Source organism: Brachypodium distachyon, chromosome 3 (genome assembly GCF_000005505.3).
Source record: "Brachypodium distachyon strain Bd21 chromosome 3, Brachypodium_distachyon_v3.0, whole genome shotgun sequence".
NCBI classification, from domain to species: Eukaryota; Viridiplantae; Streptophyta; class Magnoliopsida; order Poales; family Poaceae; genus Brachypodium; species Brachypodium distachyon.
The window spans coordinates 38,009,119-38,033,878 of NC_016133.3; the positions used below are offsets into that span (position 1 = coordinate 38,009,119).

The window sequence follows — 24,760 nt, forward strand, 5'->3', positions numbered from 1 at the left end:
AGGAGACGAGGGCGAGTTGTACCCTATTGCAGCGTGTCGATGCACGTTTTCCATAGCCGCATCATATTGCAGGACAGATTTCACGATTTTTTTTCTCGACTGGCCTCCTCTGCCCTCGCGGACGTTTTTCACAGAAATAACCCCCTCCCAAAAGAAATTGGCAAAAATGATCTCGTGGAAAGCCCATAAAGCAACACGGGCCGTCAAATGGCATTGGTGGAAGGACGCGTGCAAGACTTTTTAGTACACAACGCGAAGTGTTACAGTACGTGCTATAGTGCATTCCGTCAATGTCATTGGCCAAAAGGCCACGTGTCGCTTTTTGTGTTTTTTGTCAGAATAGTTTTGTCAATAGTTTTTTGAAGGAGGCCATTTTTGACAAAAACGATTGACGAGGAGGCCACTCCCGCAAAAAATTCAGATTTCACATATATGTGTCCGTGTCACCTCTGTTCGACGAGCACATGTGCCACGCTAAGCTATTGCAGGCCGCTGACCGACGGTTCACGTGCTACATCAAGGACAATGGTCTGCCCGCCCAGAACGATACAACCATACATCTAGAGCTGTAACTTTGTGACCCTCGGGGTACCCTTTGACCCTCCATAGTTCAACCAAATGCACTAAAGTTTTAAAATGACATAACTTTTTGAAAAGAGTAAATTTCAAGGAACCACACTTTTTGTGGCATTGGTCTCACAAAACCACAGTTGTTTCTAATAGTCTCACAGAACCACAACTCTTAGGGCAGAGAGTCTCAAAAAACCCAAATCTCGAAGATTAAACGGCTTGACGGTGTTTCTGATGACCCGGGCCCACAATACAGTATCCACGTCAGCCTCCCCGACCCGCCATGTGTGCCACGTCAGTTTCCTCCTCACCCGACCCGTTAACGGCTCTTTTAACACCGTTTCGGGCGGGCGCACCCCCAAATTCCCCATTTGTTTGTCCCGCCGACGAACCCTAGCTGATCAATCCCTCAATTGGAGATGGAATCGACAGGAGCCGGCGAGGTTTAGGTCTTTCGAAGTGCCTTCCCTTAGCGCCCCTTCCCCGCCGGTCGAGTTTCAACCCTAGCTTGTCGTCGCCGTCGAGCTTGGATGGGCCGTAGCGGATTCACGGATGAAGGGGGGGTGCCTCCATGATGTCGTGGCTGAGGGATTCAGTGGCTAGCAGCTCCATTGAGCGTGACAAGGTAAACCATTTCAACCTAAGCACCCCATAGCTCGATTTGTTGAGGCAGAGTTTCGAGTTTTTGAGTTTTGAATATTTGGTGCAGTTGAGTAAATGATGTTGTAATTTCGAATGGAGTATGATAATGGGTATGTAGACTTTGATGACCTGTTGAATTAAGAGGAAAATCTTGGATATGTGGAACATCAGGACTTCGGCAATGTCAAAAAAGTTCAGTCGAATGCCTTTGGTCCTGCAGAATATGTGAAGCAGATACGTACTCTTGATGCACTTTTGTTTGAAGAGAAGAAAGGGAACCAAAATTTATGTGACAAGATGTTGAAGTTGGAGTTTGAATTAGCAGCACAAGATCAAGTGAGAGAGGAATTGGAAGGGAAAATTGAGGAAGGGAACAAGAAGATAGCAGAACTGATAGACAAGGTTGAAGAAGGGAAGAGGGAGGAGGCTGATTTGAGGTGTTTTGCAATGGTGTCATGCAGTGTTGCTGTCACTCTAGGTGCAGTCATGTATTGTTTGTACTCAAAAATGTAATAAGTGTTCTTGATATTTGTTCTAAACTAGTTGTATTTCCTGAACTTTCTAAATGTTCATACTGCAGTAGTTGTGTTCTGTTTAAGTGGAGTTTGCTGCCTTACATTTTAGTTACAATATTAGTTGTAAACATCATCTGAACAGATTCAACGTCACAGCATAAACAAAATCATAGCATCCACAACTTGACAGAAATCAAGTACACATAAACAAATTGACAGAAAACAAGGTCACAGAAAGAAATTGACGGCATTTAAACAGATTCAGTGCCTTACAAGTTGACAGCATCCACAAGTTCAGACAATCAATTCATTTCTAAACAAGTTCAGACAACTTCACTTCTAAACAAGTTCACAGCAATCTCAGTGCCTTACAAATTGACAGGCCAACCAAAATATAGAGTTCATGCTCAGTCATACATCACAGACAAAATATAGAGTTTTAATGCAATGTCATACATCATTTGTTTGCTCCCTTGGAGCAGTTGAGATACTGCCAAAACCTGCTTTGTTCATATCTTGGAGGTAGTTTCCCTGGATTACTCCTTGCAGGCCTACCTGATGTAGAAGGCTGTGCTGCTGCAGGTGCAGATGGAGCAACTCTTGGTGGCTCGAACTGTGCAGCTGCTGTCTTAGATCTAGTTGGTGCCTGTCCTGGAGCTGATGGTGCTGCTGCCTTTGATCTAGTCACAACAGGTGATGTCTTGGCCCTTCTAGTTGCTGCATGGGTTGGAACTGATGGTTGTGCTACCTTGGATCTAGTCACAGCAGGTGATGTCTTGGCTCTTTTTGCTGTTGCTGGAGCTGATGCTGTTGGAGCTGCTGGTGCCCTTCCTCTTTTTGAAGCTGGTTTTGGAGCTGCTCTTCTAGCCCTTCCTGCTGCTGATGCCTGATTGCTATTCCCTGCTTCTCTTGGGGCTGCATGTTGCTGGTTGTTATTCTCTCCTTCTCCTTCACTTGGGGCTGCTCTGTTGCTCTGTCAACATAATGGAACAAGAAGTTGCAGTTATGGAAATTAGCATGAAAATTGGAAAAATGTAGATCTTAACTAACCTTATGTTAATTCTTTCTTATGGCCAACTCAGGTTTCAAAGGAAGTGCACAGTTGGTGTATCTGTGGCCTTTCCTTCTGCAGTTAGAACAAGTAACGGTAACCAGTCTGCCTCTCCCCCTTGGCTCTTCTTTTTCATCACCTATTTTTCTTTCTCCTACCAGGATGAACGAAGAACTGAGGTGGATCAATGTCTCTTGAGGCTGTGCTCAACCAATCATGTTGTCCAGGAACAGGAAAGACTACCTCATTGTGAGCTGCAACATACAGTGGCTTTTTGAAAAAAGGACTGGCATAGTCTTCAGGGTGCTCCTTAGCTTTATATATGGCACAAATGGCATGCTTGCAAGGTATCCCTGTCAAATCCCATTTCCTACAACCACAAGTTCTGGCATCCAGGTTCACTACATATGTTCTGGTTCCAGATGTGACCTGCCATAAGCCCTTTGCTGCACAGACTGGCCTGCAATACTTGTGATTCTTTTTTTCAATTTCTAACTTTTCTGCATAAGTTGGTGTTATTTCCCACTTTGCTTTTTCTATCCCAACTCTTTTAGCTTCAAATCTGGCCATCAGCTTAGTTCTTATTCCACCTATCATGGTGACAATTGGCTTATCTCTAACTTGGATAATAAAGTTGTTAAAAACCTCTGACAGATTGTTCACAACTAAATATGTCTTACAATTTGTGTCCATTGCATGTCTAGGCCCAACATTTAGTGGGTATCTTATTAAGCCATTCCCATGCTTCCTCGGAATCTTGTTTAAGTCTATCCATTGCCATATCAAAATAATGTTTACTGAAAGCATAAGCTGCTGCATCCATATGTGATTTTAGGTCCCCTCTCCTAAACCCAGCAACTTTGAAATTAGAATAGATATGCCTTAAGCAATACCTATGCTCACATTCAGGAAACACACATTGGAGTGCAATAAGTAGTCCCTAAGAAATATAAATTACATGTGTTTAGTTATAACTGGCATCTAGAACTAATTATTGCATAGCTAGTGACAAGAAGTGGATATAGAATAGAACTAACCTTCTGTCTGTCTGACATGAAGGTCCATTTTCCAAAGTTCCCTGAATCCCCACCAAGACCATATTTCAATTGCTCCAAAAACCAACACCATGATGGAGTATCCTCTTTACTCACAACAGCAAAGGCTAAAGGGAAGAGATTGTTATTGCCATCCCTGCCGCTGGCAGCTAGAACTTGTGCCCCTGTGGTCAGCTTCACAAAACAACCATCACACCTAGAAATCAAACCATAACCATACTGCAGTTAGACATGTTATCAACAACATTGAACAAGAAACAAATGGTAATTTTCATTTACCTATGAATGGTCTGCAGCCATTAAGGAAACCCTCCTTCTATGCATTCAACATTATGAAAAGCACATGGATCTTGGATTCATTTGGGGATTTGGGTTATGAATTGTAGAAACAATTTCTCTGCTTTCAGCGTTGGTGTGGAGAACTGTAACTAGATAGTCTCTTATCCTCAAGTATTGCTCCTTGTGGTTGCCTAGCACCACCTCTTGTGCTTTAGCTCTATCTCTATTGTTGGGGAACGCGGTATGCTACGCTAGCACAAAATAAAAATTTCTACCGCTTCCGCCCGGATCAATGCTGTAGATAATGGATCACGAGATTACCACTAGACGCGCAGACCCGTAGCGGAACAACATCATAGAATACTTAGTCTCACAAACAAATCACATATTTATTGATACATATCAGTGATGATGTTCAAGGACAATAACAATAACTCATGAATACATAGGAAATAACATCATCACATGATTGCCTCTAGGGCATATTTCCAACATCTCTATGCCATCTGTTTGCTCACTTCAACCCCATATTTTCTCAAAATGGTGTCTTTCATTGACTGAATTTTGTAATCTAGGTCACTTCTTATGTTGTCTTCATAAAACTTGGCTAACCATGCACTGTTGATCCTAGTGGTTTCATGTGTGATTCCACATGTGTGGGGCTCAACTAATACTCTCAAGCAGTGTGTTTCTTCTCCTTTGATCCGTGATGACACCATGTAAAAAGGGCAAGGACCAGTTAACTTGCAGTTAACTATGACCATGTCCTTATCATTTCTGAGATATGCATAATCTCTAGTAATGTGATAATTCTTCAGAGCCTTTCTAAACTGATGCACATCCTTGAAACACATCAGCACCTTGAACTGGGTGTGTGGCTTTGGCTTGTTCTCATCATACCAAATCCTGACCATATCCTTCTTTGCTCTGCCTTTTCTTTTCTTAGGTGCCTGGAACACAAATGACTGAGCACCATCATCATCAGTTGAGTATTCCAAATCTTTGTTCTCATCACTATCTTCATCACTCAAGTACTTATCTGCAGCTGCAGTGGCTGACCTTAGTTTATATCTAGCAACTCTGTCCTTTGCTGCCTTGGTCTTCAATGCATATTGCTTCTTTGGCTTCTTTGGTTTAGCCTCATTGATGGCAGCTATTTCCTTCTGAACATCAGCTCTAACTGGATAAAGTTCCTCCACTTCACTGTCACCTTCAAATGTGTCATTAGGATCCACTCCTTCCTCCTCTGCAGAGCTGTCTAACTCTAAAGAGCTCTCACTGGAATATGAGCTGTCAGAAGCTGTGGGCTCTTCATCATCAACGATAGGGGCCTTCTCCTTGTCCTTCATCTGAACACCAACTCTGCACTCTTGATTCACACTTTGTTGTGTCCCAAGTACCTCATCCTGCACAAAAGATACCTTCTTTCTCTGTCTCTTCTTTCCAGCACCAGGGACATCACCATAAAACTCAACAAAGTTTTTGCTTGGTGAGTCAGTCTGTAGAATTCTGTCTTTCTCAATTACATGCAAATTGATACACCTTGAAAACTTCTTAAACATGTGCGACTACATCATCAGAACCTAGCATCTCCCATCCACACATTCCTGTTCCATCACCCTTAGAATAGTACAGGTAATCTGCCTCTGTATAACCACTTGCCACCATTAACCCAATCAAGTCCTTATGGTTCAAATAAGACCTTCCCACTATCTGGTCACCTTCTTCGAAGAGAAACTTAGATGCAGTTTCACAGTCCACAACTGGTCCTCGAAACTATAATGCATAACAATGGTAGAAAATAAAAGTGCTTCATCAAAGAACACAGGCATACCACATATGCGCAAAATTAAACCTAAAGTTCAATAAAGATGGGGCCGCACATCGAACATGAATTGCGGACGAGATACGAAACATGGATTCAAATTTGCTGCACTACGAATGGAAATAAATAAATTGCCCTCCCCAAAGACCTAGATCAACAAAAAACAAGAAGGAATCCACGTCGATCACAACCAATTTCTCCACCCCTCAAACCCTAGCTGGAACCGCCGCCCCGACGAAACCCTAATCGCGCGGCGGGGAAAAGTACAGAGCTGAAACGAGAGGAGAGAACGTACTCTAATCTGGTCGTGGGGTCGTTCCAGTCGAGGTCCGGAGCCGCCATCGCTCGCCGCCGGCCGCCGCCGCCATCGTCTCCTCTCGTCTCCAGTCTGCCACCCTTCGCCTGTCCGAGTTGGGGAACGTTTTCGGGTGGGGAATTTAGGGGTGCGCCCGCCCGAAACGGTGTTAAGAGAACCGTCAACGGGTCAGGTGAGGAGGAAACTTACGTGGCACACATGGTGGGTCGGGGAGGCTGACGTGGATACTGTATTGTGGGCCCGGGTCGTCAGAAACACCGTCAAGCCGCTTAATCTTCGAGATTTGGGTTTTTTGAGACTTCCTGCCCTGAGTTGTGGTTCTGTGAGACTATTAGCAACAACTGTGATTTTGTGAGACCAATGCCACAAAAAGTGTGGTTCCTTGAAATTTACTCTTTTGAAAAACTAGTTCATTTGTTTGAACTAAGAAGGATCAAAGGATACACTGAGAGTCACCATGTTGCATCTCTACGTACATCGGCTGCAGTGCACTGAAGGTACGATGTACTACCAGACTACCAGGTATATGGGGCGCTCTAGCCTAAATATAGAAAGAAAAAAAAAGGAAATAGTATTCCCTCTCTATATAAGGAGGCCGGCGAGGCTCTCTGTTTGATCCACAAAGCAAGCGTGTCGCAGCCTAGATCGCAGCTAGCTGAGCTAGCACGATGGCCATCTTCATTGCTTGCGTGTCCTCGCTCGTGCTCCTCCTCCTGGTCTCACGCTACGTGTACCAGCTGCTAGGCAACGTTCGCGGCCGTCTTCCTCCTGGGCCGCTGCCGCTCCCGATCATCGGCAACCTACTGGACGTGGCGTTCATGGGCCTGCTTCTGCACCGCTGCCTGGGCCGCCTCGCCAAGCGCCACGGCCCGCTCATGACGCTCCGGCTGGGTAGGGTCGTGGTGATCGTTGCCTCCTCCCCGGACACGGCCCGCGAGGTGCTCCAGACCCACAACAACCTCAGCCTCGTGGGCCGGGTCCCGCCCGACGCGTGGCTAGGCGCGGGCCACGCCGCAAACTCCGTCTTCGTCCTGCCGCCGAACCACAGGCACAGCAAGTGGCGCTCGCTCGCTCCGGAGGGTCGGCACGGACCATCTGCTCTCGGCGAGGCGCCTCGCCCTGCTCCGGCCGGGCGTCCGGGGCCGCGATGGACGTGTTGTGGTAGGCCATGTTCGGCTGCCAGCTGGACGATGCGTGAGCAGCGTACCGCGAGCTGCACGACCTCGCGCGGCATGTCTGGGACGTCGGGCTGAAACCCAACGTCTCCGACTTCTTCCCGATGTTCGCCGCGGCTGACCACTCTGAAGCGTTGTCGGCGACAAGACACACGTCGACCACTCCGACATGGACCATCTCCCCTTCCTCCGAGCAGTCGTCAGGGAAACGCTCCGGCTGCAAATGCTCGTGCCGTTCGTGCCCAACAAGGCTGCCACGTCGGTGCAGGTGCATGGCTATACCATCCCCAAGGGAAGCACCGTCATAATGAACCTTTGGGGGGTCCACCACGACGCCGAGGTATGGCCGGAGCCTGACAGGTTTATCCCTGACAGGTTTCTAGGCGACAAGGAGTTCCATTTCCTAGGAGCGGACTTGGAGTTCATTCCTTTCAGCGCTGGAAGGCGGATTTGCCTAGTGTTTCCCCTCGCCAGTAGGATGATGCATGTGATACTCGCCACTTTGCTACATCGTTTCGAATGGGCGCTGCCTCGGTTGGCTGAGCAAAATGGTGTTGATATGTCGGAGAAGATTGGGGTGACCTTGTCCATGGCTAACCCTCTCAAGGCTATACCCAAGCCAATATAATTGAAGTGCGGGTATATCTATCCCTTGATCGCAAAGGCTGGGGAGATCCCTTTTTTGAAAGAAAAAAAAAATACCTATCCCCTCGTTGTACAAGTCCTTAAGCTAGTTGTGTGGAGCTTCTCTCGTTTTCTGTCACGTTGAATCTCTGTTATACACTTAGTTTGTGGCACAACAGATAGCAAATAAGGCTGACGTGTGCTGCGTTCACGCGAGCCTATTAGTTTAACTTTCTGTTGAGTTTGTTACACGCAAGGCATGTTCCACTATGAAATGGCATGAAAATAATGGATCTAGCTGAGCGCGCATGAATCGGTCACGACTTGCTACGTCGATCGTGGACCAGAGAATAAAGAAAGAACAGAAAAGATGCAAAGTTTTCACGGGTCGCAAATCTTGTCTCTTTCTTGGTTTTCGTTCGTTATGTTCGTCCTCAGGCGTATCGTTTCTGCGGCAGAGACCACAAGAGAGTAGCTCCCATGTTACAATACCAACCGTTGCCGGTGACTTTAGTCCCACCTCGTTAGTGGAAGGGAGCTACGAGAAGCTTATAAAGGGAAGTAGTCATCCTTCCATCGGACCATTCTTTTGGGATAGAGAGGGCTCTGTTTGAGTGTTTTATGGCACATGTTTTAGGGGCATGTCTCGCGCGAGAGGGCTAGAGAAGGGAAAAACACTCAATGTACTGAAAATCCATACGTAGTACTGTACTAGAAAGTGTCCAGTAGCGGCTCACCTAGTCAGGAAAGCGGTGGCGGTACCCCGACATGATCTACCTCCGTCATGCTATCCAGAAGATGTGCTTTTGAGATGAGTGCTAACTAATTAGTTTGCTATGCATTAAATTAAAGAGAGATGATTGTCACTGTATGGAATGATGTGACGTGACAGATGATGTAATGACACATTTTCTCTTTTTTCCCATTCTCTCCCCTTTGGCATGTGTCATGCTGACACCTTTTTGCATGTGATGTGCTTACACATTTTTGTTCCTACCTTTGTACTTTTTATTTTTGCATGTGACATGCTCACATCTTTTTGCATGTGATGTGCTTACACATTTTTATTCTCACATTTGTACCGGCTTGTATATCCTAATACATGAAAGTACCTTATCAATTTGTAGTACGTGGCAGGATGACGGGTACATCAAGATACATGAGAGTTACATTAAGGTACATGACAAACCTATCATCGACTATATATGCACACCGGACGATGTGAATTTTCTTCTCTTAGTACATCAAGGTACATGGCACGGATCTTTTTTTCGAACAAATAGTTGTGGCTTCATGCACAGTCCGTCATGAATGAGAGTGATAAAGGTGTCGTCAGAGACAATAGAGAGATGAGAGACATGTGAAGAAAAGTAGAGGAAACATGCGTGTGTATGAGAGAAGAGAGAGAAGTCAAAAGACTAAAGAGATAAGTAAAATAAGAAAAAGACACATGGCAAGTTGTTATAATGAGGTTAAATAGTGCGGCGGTACCGAAAGGTTTGGTGAAGAAAGTAAAGGAAACATGCATGTGTCAAAGAAAAGAAAGAAGATAAAAGAGTAAAAAAAAGAAGCATGTGTCAAAGAGAAGAAAGAAAACAAAAGAGTAAAAAGAGAAGCACATGGCAAACTGGCATAATGGGGTTAGATACGGGTGTTACCTACAGGTTTGGCGCCTAATCACCTCTGGCCCAAATTGGGTTGTTTGGTTTGAGCCGAAAGTTGCTCTACCAAAAATATGGCTAGCCAAATAATTGTGATGGTTTTGGTAGCCAATGAGTTGACTAACTTTGGCAAAAATATGAATTAAAGTTGGCTATAGGACATTGGCTAGCCAAATATTTGGTCACTATCCAAATAAACACCAAATTTTGATCAAGCATTTGGCATGATTGCTTGACTAGCATTTACGAGTAGCAAAATCTTCATACACTATTTGATTGGGCTCGGGCACGCAAATCCAACCCGTCCTCAGCTCAGCATAAAACCCCCGTCTCGTCTCTCATGTTCGTCGCCTTTTCCCATTTCCACAAACCCCTCAACTCACCCACTCCATCCAGCCACCCCCCCCCCCCCCCCCCCCCACTGCGAGAGAAGCTTCCAGGAGCTAGGGTTTCCCATCCCGATGGCCATCGCCGACGCGGTGGTGCCCTCGCCGCCGCGGATCACCGTCGCGGGGTTGGTGCTGTTGATGCGCCTCGCCTTGGTCGCGGCCGCAGCGCTCAGCTACCTGAGCTTAGCGAGTGCGTGGGTTGCCTGGGCAGCCTGTGCCGTCCTGGCCGTCGGATCCGAAGTTGGACGCCGTGCCTGGTGCGAAGCTGGTTCACTCGTGGCATCCGCGTCTCTTAAGGTCTTGATCTTCGCTGTCGTTCTCTTGGGTATGCTCGCCCTCGCCTTGCTGCTGGCTGTGTGTGCCATGGTCAGAATGGGATTCCTCGGATGCAACTTTTCCTCCGATGCCAAGAAGGTATATATCGCGGAAAGAAGTTTCTTTTAATTTTGATTTCAGCGGATTGTAGCAATAGGTAGAGTCGGCTCTAGCTATTTTACTGTGCACCCTTAAAATTGAGTTGCTCTACTTTTGTCAAGAGAAAATTCAAGGTAAGTTGTTGAAAAAATATAAGTTTAATTTGTTCTGGATGAGTACATATGCATCCTTCCATTTTCAAAGCATTTGGTTGTGCGTTGTTCATAGCTGGGGTTTACTCATATTATTTTGTTTTGACTGTGCCTGCTCCGGTGTGTCGACCTCACCCAGAGTTTTGGGCCCGCCAAGGAGTTGATTTGGGAGTTGCTTCGTGACACTCGCGCGCAATGGGTGCTTGCGTCTCTGACTTCCTACCTGATATCCACTGTCACTCGTCTAGTTATCGGCTGGCTGTTACCAGTGATGGGATCAGATGGTGGAAAGATTGGTTCTGTAATTGTGACTGTGGCGTTCTTAGGCGCCTTAACAATTATCACCTATGGTCTATCGTGCGAGCAGCCAATTGGCCCAAAATTTTCTTATCTAGCATGCAGCTGTTGTAATCAAATCACTGTATTTTAAAATTCAGAAAAAAACCTTTTAGGTTCAAGTCATGCATACTTGTGATTTTGGTGGCTGTGCAGCTCGAGAGATTACGGTAGGTATGTGCTGTGGGAAGAAAACTGCTTGCAAGCATCTTTTCTGGAAACTCTTCTGTCTTTGAGAATTTCTCTGTTAAACCCACTAGAAAGTCTGAATCAAGGGCTGGCTCTGAGGCCTACTCTACTTAGTCTCGTTCTGCCTACTTTAATGTTCTATGTTTTGTGTCACAATTTTATGCTTTTATATTTCAGTACGTTGCAACAGATATTATGTCAAACATGGCCGTACAATGGATACACAATTCCAAATTTTGCCCTTTAATTGTTACTTATACTATGCACTGCCTTTGAGATCATATATTTTATTACAGCGAGAGATTATTTTGTTGTCCACGTGTTCTCCCCAAGGATACATATTAATTGCACCGCAAGAAATTGGGAAACAACCTTGATGATTGTTCATTGACATTATTTCTCTTTTTAGTTATTTGACAGCATTTTCTGATAGTTGTGCTGTTCTAAAAAAGATGGTGCTTATTGGCAGTACCTGATGTTATGGATTCATATCATCAGGTGTACTGTAAATTGTAAGTATTAACCAGCACTACCAGCTGAAGCTGACAAAAGGAGGAATTGTATGAAATCCCATAAACGTAGGGTACAAAACACCTCTGTTTCTGGAAAATGGGTGGCATAGACTGATTTAAATCGATCTGCTTTGGTCATGCGATCATATCTACTGTATTGGATGCTTAATGTCGATACTGAACTTCTGTTCATGTTCCTAATCCGACGAAAGTCTTGGTTGTTTTGTTTTAGAGAAAATTTGAAGCGATCCCCCTTCACCAAGGGTTCGATCTCTGTGCTTACTTGTGCTAGTCCCTGGATCGACTCAGTAGCACACACAGTTCAAGATGTAATACCAAGATTCAAAGGTCAAAAGTACTTTATTACATCGTATCATCCAGAACTTAAATTGTACTTACAAACTTGCATGACCTCTTAGGCCAGCATAAACAAATAATGTTCAAAACCATGACAACAATGTATCATGAAACTGCAGCGGAAAGGTAGAGTAAAAAGGGCCTCATCTACTCCCAGAGGAGAGAGCATGTTGGAATGTAAGCACATGACCCATGACAAAACGACGAACCTCACTCATCGTCGGATCCACCTGCATTGTTAATTGCAGCCACTACGTGGTCAATACATTTGAATGTCTTGGCAATCTCACTAGAGTTATAAAGGTCCTACCAAGTACATGCATAGTTTGGCTAAGTGGGGTTTGGGCTATTTTGCACAAAAGCATCTTTATTCAAATCCTATCATTTTTAGACAAATAGTTTTGAATTCTATTGGACACGGGGTAGAAACATCCATGCTCCTATTAACCTAGGCACATTGAGTAGAAACATCAATGCTCCTACCCAGTTCAAACCATTCATTTTATTAGGAAATTTGAATGAGTGAGATTTTTCTTACAGCTTCAATATCTAGTTGCTCATAATCGTCCGTAACCGGGGACACGGCTAAGTACTTAGTTTGACACTCTCGAGAGGTGGTACACTTTACCCACAAGAAATCGACGTGTTAATCCCTTGTTGTCCGCCAGATGGAGTAGCAACGGCATCGATTACAGGAATTTTCAGAACATATTCCCCCAAACCACCTGAGGGACGCGTTCCAACCTACACTGCTACATACCGATGTCACCTCGGATCCAGGTTCATATTTCTTACATCCATCCTGGCAGAGCTCATAATACCATGTGGTTGTACTGGAAGCTACTAAACAGGAAACTAGTCCAGTCTCTGGTTACCCCGGGTGGCATCCCACATTATGACGCAGGCGCTCCCCGAATCGCACGGGGAGACGACCATGGACGCTCCCGAATCACACGGAGAGACGACTCAGCGGGCCCCATAGAAATGGACCTAACGTCACGACAACCAAAAACTCAAAGCAGCCCACCCAGGAAGGTTCATTGAATTACTTGTTTTGCCATACGCTAGGAAATTCATATTGTAATTTAATAGTATCACATTGTATTAATACCACCCTCGTATATTATCATAGCATAGCAATTTAGTACTACGATGGCAATTGGTGGTAAGGTCATGACAAAGGTATCCTATACTACTAGGACAGATCATAGCTAGCATAGATACAATAATAATCCTGACAATGCAACTAATAAAATCTAGTGCATAATAAAATAATGGGTAAATGATCAAAGTGAACTTGCCTTGATAGTAGTTGGAGTTCAAACACCCTTCACAGTCACACAGTTCGCTCTCCGAGAAAACTATACAATCAGGCAAACATACACATACATAAACACACCACACAAGCAAAAGAATATGTATGTCATGATGCAATGCAAAACATGTGACATGAGTTTGGTTTATTTTATTTGGGTGATCTGCTGATCCAATGTCTTGAGAATTAAACACATGTAATTAGGGTTTTTAAGCAAAAGCAAAATCTAGGGTTTGAAACCTAAAATGAGGTTTTATTTGCATCTGCAAAACAATTTAATTCAAAATATTTATTTCTCTGCCCCATTGGACAGAGGACATTAAAACAAAATTTTGGGCACTGGTTTCATTCAAAAAGGACTTCTAAATAATTAGTTATGATTTAAATGGCATAAAACCCTAATCTGTAATTTGAATGTGATTCAAATATTCAAATTTGAATTTGGACAGTGCCAAAAGATTCTACATTTCCTAAGGATTCCAAAAAGGTGTGGATCACTAAATTTGGCCAAACAGATTTAAAGTTGTGATCATTTGAAGTTACAGGGGCCTATCTGCAAAAGTGCTTTTTATTAATTCCGGGGAATTAAAATTACATTTTTATTTTATGAAACCGGGTGACACGTGGCAGCTTCTGATAGGCGCGTACCGGTTCACTTAAGGGAATTAACCCGATCTAATCCGAGCCGTTGATCAAAGATCGGACGGACGGGGGCTCTCGGGCTTACCTAGGGTTCCGGCGACCTTCTCCGGTGACGGCGCGGCACGGGCGGCGGCGGCGCGGGGTGCTCCGGCGACGCGGGCGACGCGGGGATGGCCGGGGTCGGCGCAGCGCGGCACGGCGGAGACGGGGACGGGGTCGGTGCGGCTTCGGGAGGCCGGAGGGCTTGCCTAGGACGGCGGAGACGCGACGGCGCGGGCGGCGGACTCCGGCGAGGCTTCGAGTGGCGGTCGGCGGGCGCTGCAGTGGACCAAAAACGTCGGCGCGCGCGTCAGAAGAAGCGCGAGAGAGAGGGAAACAGAGAGAGGGCGGCCGCTTCGAAGGTGTCTCACCGCGACGTCGTCGGAGAGAGGAAAAACGGCGGCGGACGGAGCTTCAACGGCGAGAAATCGGGGCGGCCTGGCGGCGTTCGAGCGGGGGCGAGCAGGGGGAAAAGAACGGTGGGGGCGAGGGCTTTATAGGGACGCGCTCGGGGCTGCGAGAACGGGACGGAGTGAGGGGATTGCGGCGGAGACGGCGCGCGGTGGCGAAAACGGCAAGCATGCGGGGATCGCGGCGCCTTCCATCGGGGAAGAAGGCCCTGACAGGCGGGCCCCGCCTGTCAGCGGCCCGGGCACGCGCGCGGGCGGACCGGGCGGGTCCGGCGCGGTCGGACGCGGTCGGTCCGGGCCGGTTCGGTCGGGCTGGGCCGGTTCGGTCCGGTTTTCTTCTTTTCTTTTTCTGTTTTTCTCAAATCTTTGATATCTTTTGATTTTGAACTCCAAAATGGTCCAAATAAAATCCAGAAAATTTGTAAAATCATGTTCTATCAAGATACAACTTTTGGGAGTAGTTTTTCCTCAAAATAAAATATAAAATAATACATTTGCCCTATAAATGCTTTTAGGGCTATATATCTATTGAATAAAAATTACTTTTTCCAACTCCAAGTAATTAACCAAAAATTATGGGATAGCTTATATATGCATTAAACCCTTTTTATACATCAACCTTATTGGTTTGAAAATCCAAAGGTTACAGGGGTGTAATCAAAATCTCTTAAAGCCTTTTGTGATTCAAAATTTGAATTCAAACATGCAATTGTGGCATGATGCTCATGGATGCAATGCACATGTAAAAGTTTGAAATTTTGGGATGTTACAAAATTTTACAGAACCACAGGTTTTGAGGCAGCTTCTCACGGAGCACTGGTAGATGCTAATCTGTCCATAGAACCACAACTTTTGTGTCCAATTGTCTCAGTTCACCCAAAACAAGGGTTTAAGCTCGTTTGACACTATTTCTTACGGGTGGGCCCACACATCAGGCGTCACATCTTTTTCATGAGACCCCTCGTTTTTTTCTTTTTTTTTTCTTGTTGCTCTTCTTCTTCTACTGCCATGGAAATTGATCCGAACGCTGCTGCCTTGCCGCCACGCCGCACCGCTGCCTCGCCGGCCTGCGGCCCGCCGCGCGCCCGCCCCCACCGCCGCCGCCCCGCCGGCCTGCTGCCCCGCCCCTCGCCGTCTGCGGCCGCGCGCCCGCCCTGGTGCCCGCCGCGCCGCTGCCTCGCCGCCCTGCTGCCCGCCGCGCCATAAATTTGGCCATTTTAGAAACGAATTCAACAACAATAATCTAAATTTGCACATAGAACAACCAAGTCCAGCCTAATTAAACTAATTTGGCCCAAATTTGCACAATCATAAACCAAATTCGCACACACGGCAACCAAATCGGAGTCACGTGGCAGTAGGCAGCGGAGTTAGCTTTCTTCTTCTCCAACCCTCACGTGCTGCAGGTAGCAACCAAAGGTGGAGTGCCAGCACTGGGCTTCGTGCCGGTGCCGCCGAACGGGTCGCTGATGCCCAGGCGGCAGGCGCAGGCCTGGACCACGTACTGCAGCAGCGAGCACGGGTAGCCTCCTCCATTGATCCTTCTCCATCCGAGCTCCCCTTGTGGCAGTCTTCTTCCTCTCCTCCTCCTGCTCCGCCCTGTGCTGCTGCTGATCAAGAGGAGGGCCGCAGGGGCGGCGGCCAGAGTAGGGTTGCGAGGGCACCGGCCAGAGGAGGGTCGCGAGGGCAGCGTAGCCAGTGGCCAGATGATGGCGCGGGGGCGGCGGCCATGGTCGAGGTTGGGGTGGGCGGCGGTCAGAGGAAGAACATGAAGGCGGGGTCAAAAAAGAAAAAGACGAGGGGTCTCATGAAAAAGATGTGACGCCTGACGTTCGGGCCCCACCTGTAAGAAATAGTGTCAAATGAGCTTAAACACGTGTTTTGGGTGGACTGAGACAATTAGACAAACAAATTGTGGTTCTGTGGACAAATTAGCATCTACCAGTGCTCCGTGAGAAGGCTGCCTCTAAACCTGTGGTTCTGTGAAATTTACTCTTTGTTTTATTAGGAGGCAAAGCTAAGAAGAGAGGAATTGGTGGTAGCAAATGGACATGGATCTGTCACTAGAAGTTTATATTATAGCTATGAGGTTTATCTTGTCGTTATGAACCTAGGAATGATATGCATTACTCCTTATGCTGCTTACTCTCGCAACTCTACGCTTTGTGGATATATCCATATATGGTGGAATTGGCATGTGTATGGATGTGCCTTTGGGTCAAACTTGTGGTTTTAGTACCCTATTAATTAGAAGAAAAACGACTGCCCAAGATGCTTAACTCGTGGATTGCTTTAGCTCCTTGCTGTTTCAATTCCATATGTTGCATGGTAACATCTTCCTGGTTAATTTCTCACGTGTTTGCTTGCTTTGGAAAGATGGAAACATCTTCTTTGACGGAAGCTGCTACTTTGCATTTTCATTGAAACACGATAAACTCCGTTAGAAGTTAGTGCCCGTGCAGCCCGCCCGCTCCCCTGTTATGGTGGGCGTGAACGGAAGATTGGCTATGTTAGCTAGCTAGGCAAACCTGGGAGGCCGGGTGTTGCAGTTTGTTGAGTCTAGATCTGGGGGAAGAAACGAATTACCTGGACTAGATTTTTGTTCCCGTAGTCAACATGTAAAAACTAGGGCGAATAGTTCCAAAACTATGGCTCTGTCTTTTTTTTTTAGAATCTCTATATGGCTCTGTCGTTGTTGGCGCAGTAGGAAACGGAGCTGCAGCAGGGGACGACGAACCTGGCGGAGCTCAAGGCCCAAGGAGGAAGAGTCAGGGCCTTGTTGGGCCTCTTTTGGGCTTGGTTTCTGGGACTTGTTGGGCCTCGACCGTGTTGTCTTTGTAAGCCCTGTAAGCACTAAACAGAATTTCGCTAAAATTCGCTCAAAAAAAAAAGAATTTCGCTAAAAAAAGCACTAAACAGAAAATTCCTAAAGATTCTAAAAAAACTGTCCTAAATAATTACAGAAAGGAAGCCTCAAAAACAAGGCGGCCTATCGAATCCACGACGCTATTGAGAATTTCAGAAAACTAACACAAAATCTAAGACACGATTCCCCCTTACGCTGGGCTCACAAATTACTGTTGGCTCGACGAGCACAGGACGAGCTTGGACGGGCGCGCCCGTGTAGGCGCTTTGTCTGACCATGAATCAACATGATTGGTTTCGATCTTTGAGAGAGGACCCAACCAGAGATCCTGTGCCCATACAGCCAAGAGCAAAAGCCGAAAGCTTGTCAGGCCCGTAGACTGGAGACGAAAAGCACAGTCGTGTCCCGTGGGTCAGAAAAAGGTCAGCAGGGAAATGGGCCGTCCACATTTCACCGACGGCGAGGGGAATCCAACTCTGAATCAATCGATTTTCTAGGAAAATGTGTGAAATGTAAGTTCGGACGGTAGTTAGCATTGAGAAAACGAAGATCTTTGGTGTCAAATCCCTTTTTTTATTTAGAAAAGGTACATTTTCCTCGATATGGGTTTGGCGAGGCTCTGTACTGCTGCCGATGCACACCCCTCCCTGCCTCAAAAGTAGAACTTAAACAAAAATTATCGTTGTACGCATCTTTCCCCTGCATGCATACGGAATGTACTGTGTGTCAATATGGTTGCGATGCGGATGATTTGATTTAGTCTTTTAGATGAAAGGAGCATAGCGATGATTAGATTAGTGGTAGATAATGCTGCTCTGCTCTGCCTTTGCAGAGAAATGTTTACAGCATGTGCTCACTTCGAGGGGAATCTGTTGCAATACTCTATAGCCCAAAATCAGAAAGAAATGAATGCAGAGTGTAGATCTTTTACACTGGGAAGGATTTGCATCCATGCTTGTTGTTGCCCGCCGACTTGCATCCTTTGCTGCATTTCAACAGCTCTTTCCGCACTTCATTGCTCTGCTCCTGGAAAATTCTTTTCCATTTCACTTATTATCTGAAACCAAAAAAAGAGAGTTCATTTCCCTTGTGAGGGTTAATTGTGGGGCAGTAGGAAAGAATCTTGTTGAACAGGTGAATGGACCTACACTGTTCCATCCATCGGCATTGGTTGCTGTTAAACGACGTAAATGATAGGCCGGCCTGCAGCAAAACGCCAAAGGCGCCGCTGCTCGCATCTGATCCCATTGATGGGCATGTTTGGTGCCTTTCAGCATATGCATCTTCTCGATGACAGGACAGGAAACAGTTGGCTTTTCACCCTCTCACGTTTTTAAAAATAAACCAGACATCGATGCAGAGATGACACGGATTGATTGGGCTTGCCATATTCGCAAACGACTGCATTGCATGCATTCATCATACACCCGGCTGTTGACCGGCCGTTTGGCTGGCACAGGGTTTATCCCTTGGATTATGGTAGACTGGTACTAATATATATGCAGCCACCGAACCCACTGGCACTAATGGTCCTGATTTATATATGCCAAAGCCGGTGTTTGAGGTTGGTGGTGTAGTACAGCTTGTGCTTAAGTGAGATTCTGCATGCTTTTTCTTTTTCTTCAGTGCATGTGTAGAGTTCTCTCCCATCCTGGTCAGTGGCCAGTGGGCACACTGAGAGAAACAAATCCCCTCTTCGCCACATATGTATTTTTTTTAAAGAAAAAATAGTACTCACTACGATACATATAAGCGTCTAAGATTTAGTACAATTTTGTACTAAGTTGGTACAAAATCTGAGACACTTATTATGAGTCGAAGGAAGTACTGTCCTTTTAGATTCCATGCTCTACTATTATAGTTTGTTTTACCAAACATAATATCCCTAAATCATGCAACCAGATTCCATAAAGATATTGATACTGTATATGCAATGCAGGATTCATGGAATTTGCTCTCTACTGGAAGATGTCATTTGAAGTCAGCAAAGCCCTTTTGATGGTGGAACAAACTGCCCATTTGTTCGGTTGTTGATTGCCTCTGTGCCATCTGTAATACTAGCATTATTTCTCTCTTTGCTCTTCGCTTGAAACTGCTAGCATATGATTCAGGTCTGTTCTTGTTAGCTGCTGGGCGGTGAATGTGTGTTGAACTTTTGGTGGTTTGTGTCGGTGAACCATGTTTCATTATCTTTTAATAGTGGAACCTGTTCGAAATATCGTTCGACAAAAAAAAATGGAAGCTTGTTTCCTTCCACAACCCTACTTTTTGAACGAAAATATTTGTTGTGTTTTCCAAACCATACGTGTTTCCCACAAGATCTAACTGGACTCCCCATCTTCAACGGAGCCTAACTTGCCGGCTCATGCCAAGAGTAAACCTAGCTCAGTTGGGTCGAAGAGCGGATGTACAATGCCACTATCTACGTCCAAATCATCAATGAATAATCGATTCACAATGCCAAGAGCGGGATTTAAGTTTGTTGCGCCAGATCATCAACTCCCCGATTTAGGCAAAGCTTCAACGCGGAAGCGTGTACACATCGGTTCACTTTAATTAGAGTGCAGCAAGCAGGTAGGAGTAGACGAAGCCGCAGACAGCTGAGCAAAGGCACAACCAGCTCGCACGTCCGTTCCTGCCCATGGCGCGCGTCACATGTGCTTCGCAGTATGATCCAAGCTCACAAGTTCACACAAACACGCTCTGCCTCCGTTATTAGCGCTACAAAGCGCATCAGACTACCAAAGCGGCAGGAAAAGTTCCCTGTGTGGACAGAGGGAAGGAGGCTTTCTGTGCAGTGCACACCATTTCTTGGCATTGCCATTTTCTTCTGTCCCTATACCTGCCATTCGCCTTTTATGGCGCAAAAGATTTCTCCTTGGGAAGAGCAGAGCACATTTTCCTGGGGGGGCGGCGACGCAAAGGCGAGCTCTCTCCGATCCCATGACTACAAGAAAGCAGTAAGCTTAGAAAAGAGAGGGGGTAAAAGGGGAGGAAAGCAATGGAGACAGGAAAGCTCTCCTCTCCTCTCCTCTCCTGCTTGTGTCAAAGCTGAAGGTAGCCTAGCAACGGGCGAGTGAGTGCTGCTCCACTCGAGTGTGGGGAATAGAAGAGCGAGAAAAAGGGAGGAGCGAGTGCATTTCCTTTCCTTTTGCTCCTTTGCGCTTTTTCTTGTAGCGGTTTGTTCCTTCCTTCTTCGCGTTCTTGGTTCTTGGTCCTCTCTGCACGCAAAGGATCGCTTGTCTTTGTTGCTCCGTGTCTCTGAGCCAGTGCACTCTGCTTCTTGGACCGCTTCTTGTTGGTTCTTGACAAGAGAAATTCTCCATTCCTTCCTTCCTCGCTCCTTTTCTCGAGTGGATTGGACTGGACTGGACTCTGGAGAGGGTGAGTGAGTGAGTAAGTGAGGTGAGGTGAAGAGTTTGGTTTCTTGCAAGGAGGATGGCCGGAGGAGGGGCGGCGCCGCCGCCGAAGCAGGAGGAGATGCACCCGCACGCTGTGAAGGACCAGCTGCCCAGCGTGTCCTACTGCATCACAAGCCCACCACCGTGGCGTACGTCTCTTTCTCAGCATCAATGTTGGGATATTGTTCCATGTACTTTGGCATTTATGTTCTCACGGTGCTGATTTGTCCCCCTGATGACTTGACGTTGATGTTTCTATTGTCGTTGTGAATCTTTGATGGATTCTGATTTCCAATCGCTTTGGCTTGGTAGATGTCACCTAACTAATTGATGATTTTGCTTTATTCTGCGCAGCTGAGGCCGTCATACTTGGATTCCAACACTACCTCGTGATGCTGGGTACATCTGTCATCATACCAAGTGCTCTTGTTCCCCAGATGGGAGGCGGAAATGTGAGCCCCCTCGTCACCTGAAAACAACTCCATCTCTTAAATCTTGGTGGCCTTCACTTGCTCGACATGTTACTGGAAAATGCTGAGAAATGTACTGTACAAGATTTGAGTTCTTTCTGCATGCCAAACTGCTAAACTATAGCTGCACCTAATTGCAGGATGAGAAGGCCCGGGTGATTCAGACGCTGCTGTTCGTCGCCGGCATTAACACCTTGTTCCAGTCGTTCTTTGGGACTCGTCTACCTGCTGTGATGGGTGGATCCTACACCGTTGTTGCGCCGACAATTTCCATCATCTTGGCTGGCCGTTACAGCAATGAAACAGATCCTCATGAGGTAATTCACGATGGAATGATCTACATAATGATGCTGCCATAGGCTCTATGTGATACCTTTGCGAAGAAATTTATTACCAGATTTTGTCACTGCTGTGTAGAAATTCCTGCGGACCATGCGAGGAACACAGGGCGCTTTCATCATTGCATCGACAATTCAGATCATACTTGGTTTTAGTGGCCTCTGGCGCAATGTAGTGAGGTAGGGATCGTACTCCTCTGCTTGCACTTGTTCTTGTATACTGTACTACTGCAGACTGCAGTGTTTCAGTTTGACTGCAGTTGTAGACTGTACTGTTTCACTTTGTGGCTTGACTGTCACTCAAAACTTTCACAGATTGCTAAGTCCATTGTCTGCTGTTCCTCTGATATCACTTGCTGGATTTGGGCTGTATGAGCTTGGTTTTCCAGGGGTAAGTAAGCTCACTATTTCCATTGAAGAGTTCACATGTGGTTGCTTCATGATTCTTTTTCATCTTTCCTGTTATCCACCTGACTATACGACTGACTTGCCTACAGGTTGCCAAATGTGTTGAAATTGGGCTTCCAGAAATCATTCTACTACTCATATTTTCTCAGGTACTAGCATCCTTTCATTATGTCTTTTCTAGTAGAGTTACTCTTGAAGATGGTGTACTAATTGCATTTGTCTTTGCTGCAGTATTTACCTCATCTTATACATGTGGCAAAACCTGTGTTCGACCGATTTGCTGTGATTTTCACCATTGCTATTGTGTGGCTGTATGCATATATTCTCACTGTTAGCGGCGCATACAACAACGCCCCACTGAAGACACAAGTGCACTGTCGAGTTGACCGCTCTGGACTTATCGGTGGAGCTCCTTGGTAAGGAATTACTGATGATTGCATCCCATTTTTGTGAACCCTTGTGGTGATGTTAAGTTATAGAAGTGCTTAAAAAAATATATTTTTAGATGCTCAAGTGCTTAAAAAATATTGCAGGATAAGAGTGCCGTATCCTTTCCAATGGGGCGCTCCGACATTTGATGCTGGTGAATGCTTTGCAATGATGATGGCATCATTTGTTGCTCTTGTAGAGGTTTGTATTTACAGCTTTTTCTGAAAGTTACAATACAAGGTGATGTTACCTTGCTAGTAGCCGGCTATAATTAACCATCTCATAACCAATGTGCTACCTTTCAGTCAACAGGGACCTTTGTTGCTGTGTCAAGATACGCTAGCGCAACTATGATACCTCCCTCAATTCTTGGTCGGGGCATCGGTTGGCAGGTAAATAAGCTGGTTATTAGTTATTACACACTGAAACTGAAACCGTTGCCTTTTGTTTTGTTAGTACATTTTGTTGACTACTGTTGGGTATCATCTGCAGGGTATCGGAACTTTACTAGGTGCATTTTTCGGGACGGCCAATGGGACTGCAGTGTCAGTGTAAGTGCTATGTTACAACCCAGTGAAACCAGTAGCACTTGATATCCCCCCTCTTTTAAAAGTGAAACCTTGATTGCTTGGCTTACATCTTAAGTATTTCTATTGATTTTTTCAGTGAAAATGCTGGTTTACTAGCACTGACACATGTTGGCAGCCGGAGAGTAGTGCAAATATCTGCTGGCTTCATGATTTTCTTCTCTATTCTTGGTAATGTTCCATGTCATTTCTAAAATTTGGTACGGAAGTTTTCCAGTGTATATTTGCAGAAAGCAAACGTGAGAAACACTGATGGGCAGTAATCACATCAGAGCAAAGATTATTTATTTCTGATTGTAATGTTGTGATTCTAATTTGATATCCACCTGTAATTTGATAAATGCTACTCCCTCCGATTCTAAATTGTTGTCGAAATATTACATGTATCTAGACGCCTTTTAAGAATAGATACATCCATAATTAGGCAATTTTGAGTCAAGAATTTAGGATCAGAGGGAGTACTCCAGTACTCAGCTGATGTGCTGTATAACAGAGTATTTCCCTTTTTGCAGCTAAACTATGTTATTCTGATAATTTTTTGTGTGGTTAAACCAGGGAAATTTGGAGCCATTTTTGCGTCAATTCCATTGCCAATATTTGCTGCCCTCTACTGCATTTTCTTTGCATATATTGGTAACTCCAGACTTATATCATTGCCCAACAAAGTTCATCTATTCAATTGTTTCCAGCACTTAGTTGTGCTGCATTGCAGCCCAAACTTATCACTTCTTCCATTTGCAGGTGCCTGTGGTCTCAGCTTCCTCCAGTTCTGCAATCTCAACAGCTTCAGGACCAAGTTCATCGTGGGGTTCTCCTTCTTCATGGGCTTATCAGTTCCTCAGTACTTCAACGAGTACACATCGGTTGCTGGTCATGGCCCGGTGCACACCGGCGCTCGATGGGTACGCCGACAGTCTTATTCCCATCCTCCGTAACGAACAGGTCACCGCTAAATCACCTGCATGTTGCTAATAGGAATTGCTTTCTTTTGTTTTTTCGACAGTTCAACGACATGATAAACGTGCCATTCTCGTCGAAACCGTTCGTGGCGGGTATCGTGGGATACTTCCTGGACAACACGATGCACAGGCGCGACAGCGCGGTGCGGAGGGACAGGGGGTACCACTGGTGGGACAAGTTCAGGAGCTTCAAGACGGACACCAGGAGCGAGGAGTTCTACTCTCTGCCCTTCAACCTGAACAAGTTCTTCCCTTCGGTGTGATGATCGATCTGAGCGCGCATAGCCTCCTCGAGCTGAAAGGAGGGTGGAGCTGAAATTCCATGGTCAGTCTGGACGTTGGCTCGATCGATGGTTTTGTAAATCCGGGGGTTCGTTGGATTGGATTGGATTGACTGGCTGGAGGTCCGTTTTGACAGGCCTTGTCTGTCAGGCATGTGCTGCTGACAGTTAGTAGCATTTTCTGTCTGAAGACTTTTTCCAGTAATGTAGGCTGAGGCTTCGTTGTGCCAAAAAAATAGAATCATCGGCGGACCGGGACAGTCCTTGCAGTTTCTGCAGCATCTCTCTAAATTCTAATGAGCAAAATTGTTCGCATCTTTGGGTGATAAATTTGCTAAGGGCATGACAAATACTAGGGGTTGATATACAGAAAAGGCTACTCACTCACCGTTTGCTTCAGGCTGCCCACTCATTCCAACGAGTCGCGGGCGCCGCTCACGCGCAGCAGCCGCATGAACGCCGCGGACGGCGGAGGCGGGAGGCGGCCTGGGGCACGCCATCGGCTTCGGCTTCGCCTCTTCGGTGCCCTTCTGAATTCTAGCCGAGGCCGGGC

The 24,760-nt window shown here is 46.0% G+C and overlaps 3 protein-coding genes, 1 long non-coding RNA gene and 1 pseudogene across 4 annotated transcripts; 3 read left to right on the plus strand and 2 right to left on the minus strand.

Moving 5' to 3' along the window:
- Window positions 1–2,913: 2,913 nt before the first annotated feature.
- LOC104584214 lies at window positions 2,914–5,674 on the minus strand (annotated as a pseudogene).
- A 1,923-nt stretch (window positions 5,675–7,597) lies between these two features.
- LOC100825010 (geraniol 8-hydroxylase-like) lies at window positions 7,598–8,056 on the plus strand. Its single transcript, XM_024461442.1, has one exon. It carries the CDS (start codon window positions 7,598–7,600, stop codon window positions 8,054–8,056), a length of 459 nt encoding a protein of 152 aa, XP_024317210.1.
- Window positions 8,057–10,142: 2,086 nt separating this feature from the next.
- Window positions 10,143–11,310, plus strand: LOC106866476. The gene is made up of 2 exons (XM_014900740.2): window positions 10,143–10,516; window positions 10,808–11,310. Exons 1-2 carry the CDS (start codon window positions 10,175–10,177, stop codon window positions 11,096–11,098), a joined length of 633 nt encoding a protein of 210 aa, XP_014756226.1. The 5' UTR covers window positions 10,143–10,174; the 3' UTR covers window positions 11,099–11,310.
- Window positions 11,311–18,096: 6,786 nt separating this feature from the next.
- LOC112271986 lies at window positions 18,097–24,760 on the minus strand. The gene is made up of 2 exons (XR_002965589.1): window positions 24,596–24,760; window positions 18,097–18,391 (listed from the first exon to the last, which is right to left on the minus strand). It is a non-coding gene; the product is annotated as an uncharacterized LOC112271986 (long non-coding RNA).
- Window positions 19,925–24,522, plus strand: LOC100844094 (nucleobase-ascorbate transporter 6). The gene is made up of 14 exons (XM_003574442.4): window positions 19,925–20,884; window positions 21,090–21,187; window positions 21,346–21,522; window positions 21,623–21,723; window positions 21,859–21,934; window positions 22,041–22,100; window positions 22,183–22,367; window positions 22,485–22,581; window positions 22,686–22,772; window positions 22,873–22,931; window positions 23,047–23,138; window positions 23,523–23,600; window positions 23,709–23,869; window positions 23,971–24,522. Exons 1-14 carry the CDS (start codon window positions 20,773–20,775, stop codon window positions 24,187–24,189), a joined length of 1,602 nt encoding a protein of 533 aa, XP_003574490.1. The 5' UTR covers window positions 19,925–20,772; the 3' UTR covers window positions 24,190–24,522.

Coding starts and splice junctions, on each gene's coding strand:
- LOC106866476 (XM_014900740.2), top strand. CDS start 10,175: ATGGCCATCGCCGACGCGGTGGTGCCCTCGCCGCCGCGGATCACCGTC. Junction 10,517..10,807: donor TTTCCTCCGATGCCAAGAAG/GTATATATCGCG, acceptor GACCTCACCCAG/AGTTTTGGGCCCGCCAAGGA.
- LOC100844094 (XM_003574442.4), top strand. CDS start 20,773: ATGGCCGGAGGAGGGGCGGCGCCGCCGCCGAAGCAGGAGGAGATGCAC. Junction 22,368..22,484: donor CTTATCGGTGGAGCTCCTTG/GTAAGGAATTAC, acceptor AAAATATTGCAG/GATAAGAGTGCCGTATCCTT. Junction 22,932..23,046: donor AATGGGACTGCAGTGTCAGT/GTAAGTGCTATG, acceptor TGATTTTTTCAG/TGAAAATGCTGGTTTACTAG.
- LOC100825010 (XM_024461442.1), top strand. CDS start 7,598: ATGGACCATCTCCCCTTCCTCCGAGCAGTCGTCAGGGAAACGCTCCGG.